The sequence below is a fragment of the Colobus angolensis genome, unplaced genomic scaffold, assembly GCF_000951035.1.
Source record: "Colobus angolensis palliatus isolate OR3802 unplaced genomic scaffold, Cang.pa_1.0 Scaffold18, whole genome shotgun sequence".
NCBI lineage: Eukaryota > Metazoa > Chordata > Mammalia > Primates > Cercopithecidae > Colobus > Colobus angolensis.
The window spans coordinates 1,958,554-1,961,418 of record NW_012114932.1 but is presented as its reverse complement, the minus strand read 5'-3'; the positions used below and the strand labels follow the sequence as shown (position 1 = coordinate 1,961,418).

At 42.7% G+C, this 2,865-nt stretch overlaps 1 protein-coding gene across 1 annotated transcript in view; it reads left to right on the top strand.

Moving 5' to 3' along the window:
- The window catches only part of RBM6 (RNA binding motif protein 6), a 146,750-nt gene that overhangs the window by 121,833 nt on the left and 22,052 nt on the right, over positions 1-2,865 (top strand). Inside the window, exons 13-15 of the mRNA XM_011939304.1 lie at positions 128-209; positions 454-539; positions 940-1,086. Coding sequence (XP_011794694.1) covers positions 128-209; positions 454-539; positions 940-1,086 — 315 coding nt within the window. The remainder of the gene's footprint in view (positions 1-127; positions 210-453; positions 540-939; positions 1,087-2,865) is intronic.

The following is a 2,865-nucleotide window of genomic DNA, read 5'->3' as shown; positions in this document are numbered from 1 at the left end:
AAAAAAAAAAAAAAAAAAAAATCCTCAGGTGACTGTAAGAGTGACCTTGAATTTTCTTTAGTGGGTGACTGTTAAGGTGAATGACCATTGGATAGTTCTGTAATTTTAACTTGCCTTTCTGTGATAGGGTAAAAAATATTTCCGAGATAGGAGGGGAGGTGGCAGAAATTCAGACTGGTCTTCAGATACAAATCGACAAGGACAACAGTGTAAGTTAACCTTTGTTTTATTTCTGTTGCTCTTTTTTGCTTGACTTGCTACTCATTACTTGACATCTGTGTGATCACAGTTGGCAAGATACACTGTTGACTGAGGGTGCTCATCCAGAGAGAGGCATCTGTAGATGTATCTATTTGTGTTGGTCACCCTAATTCTTGGGTTGTTCTTGATGAGTCTCCAGTAAGGGCTTCATTGGACAGAGACTAACATTGGCTCTGATCTTGTTACCTTTAGCATCATCTGACTGCTACATATATGATTCTGCTACTGGCTACTATTATGACCCCTTGGCAGGAACTTACTATGACCCCAATACCCAGGTGAGTTTGGGACTTTTTTTTTTCACCCTGTCAATGATGCTTTTGAGAAAAGCTCCCATAATTTGCTACTTGAGGATTTTATTCCCTGGATTCTCTGGATGCTCATTGCATGGAAAGTGGAAAAGTTTAGATCTATGGAAACAGAACTGTTGCCTATATGGAAAATCAGTGCCTTGTGGCAATACAGGTAAGAACAGTATTGCTCTTGAAAAAGTGTACAGTGGATGGTCTGAATGTGTCCTGGCCCCTGGAATGGGTTTTTAGATTGATGTGGACTCTTCTTAGGCTTGTAAATAAAAGAGTTGTTTCTTCCCCTAGAAGGGAACTGTGTGCCTTAGACCTGGAATTGCTGGGAAACTGAAACATTCTGTAGACTTCCTTGTTTCTAACTGTATCGCAGCAAGAAGTCTATGTACCCCAGGATCCTGGATTACTTGAGGAAGAAGAGATCAAGGAAAAAAAACCCACCAGTCAAGGAAAGTCAAGTAGCAAAAAGGAAATGTCTAAAAGAGATGGCAAAGAGAAAAAAGACAGAGGAGTGACGAGGGTAAGAGGAATTGTTAATCTACTGTCTTTTGCCACATAGTTATTAAAATGTTGGAGATATGAACAGAGGATATCTATGTTTGCAAGTGTAAAGTAACTTCAAAACTACTCTGTCAGCCGGGCGGGCATGGTGGCTCACGCCTGTAATCCCAGCACTTTGGGAGGCCGAGGCAGGCGCATCACGAGGTCAGGAAATTGAAACCATCCTGGCCAACATGATGAGACCCTGTCTCTACTAAAAATACAAAAATTAGCTAGGTGTGGTGGTACACGCCTGTAGTCCCCCCTACTCGGGAGGCTGAGGCAGGAGAATTGCTTGAACCCTGGAGGCGGAGGTTGCAGTGAGCCAAGATGATGCCACTACACTCCAGCCTGGCAACAGAGCAGGACTCCGTCTCAAAAAAAACAAAAACAAAACTCTGTTAATGAGTATTTTTCCTGGTGTAGGCAGGTAAAAATTACTTGGTGTAGGCAGTTCCCTCACCTCTTACATCCCAACTCTGTCTCTTTTACAAATGGGAAAACTGGATGGTAGAACAAAGTGTCCCAGCTCAAATCCCACCACCTCAGCTCCACACATTTTCACTTTTCTATGTTCTTTTTTTAGTGTTTGACTTTATACACATTTCTATAGTTGTAATTATAGCAGGAGGTACTGTTTAATCACTTTTTATCATAAGTATACTCTATTATTTTTAATGCCTACATGGTAAAAACTAACAGTATAGCTATACCTTCATTTTCTTCATCTCTCCTACATTATTTGTCTTCTCTTTCTAATCTTTTCTTTTTCCTTCTTTTTTTTTTTTTTTTTCTGAGACAAGATCTTCCTCTGTCTCCCAGGTTGGAGTGCAGTGGCATGATCATGGCTCACTGCAACATCAAACCCCTGGGCTTTAGTGATCCTCCCACCTCAGCCTCCCAAGTAACAGGGACTACAGGCATGAGCCACCATGACCAGCTAATTTTTGCTTTTTTGTAGAGACAGGATCTTGCTAGATTGACCAGGCTGGTCTTGAGCTTCTCAAGTAAGCTTCCTGCCTGAGTCTCCCAAAGTACTTCAGTTACAGGCAAGACCCACCTTCTTTGCCTCTTTCTAATCTTATACTGTCATAATATATAGCATTTAGCATTTTGTTTCTTCTTTTAAATTACTCACTAAGGCACATTTTCACAATCAGAGATGATGAACATTTTTACATCTATTACAAAGTCAAATTATTAGGCAGGGCACAGTGGCTCATACCTGTAATCCCAGCACTTTGAGAGGCCAAGACAGGCAGATTACTTTAGGTCAGCAGTTCGAGACCAGTCTGGCCAATTTGGTGAAACACCCATCTCTACTAAAAAGACAAAAATTAGCTGGATGTGGTGGCACAAGCCTGTAGTCCCAGCTATTCAGGAGGCTGAGGCAGGAGAATCTCTTGAACCTGAGAGGCAGAGGTTGCAGTGAGCTGAGATCACATCTACCTTGATATCAGTTATGCATTGGTGAAAATGGATGAATTTGCTTGTGGTTCAATTCATAGCATTTTCCCCCCGCCCTTTTTTTTTGAGACGGAGTCGCTCTGTCACCCTGGCTGGAGTGCAATGGCGCAATCTCGGCTCACTGCAACCTCCGCCTCCCGGGCTCAAGGGATTCTCCTGCCTCAGCCTCCTGAGTGGGATATCAGGCGCTGCCAACACGCCCAGCTAATTTTTGTATTTTTAGTAGAGATGGGGTTTCACCATGTTGGTCAGGCTGGTCTTAGACTCCTGACCTCGTGATCTGCCCGCCTCA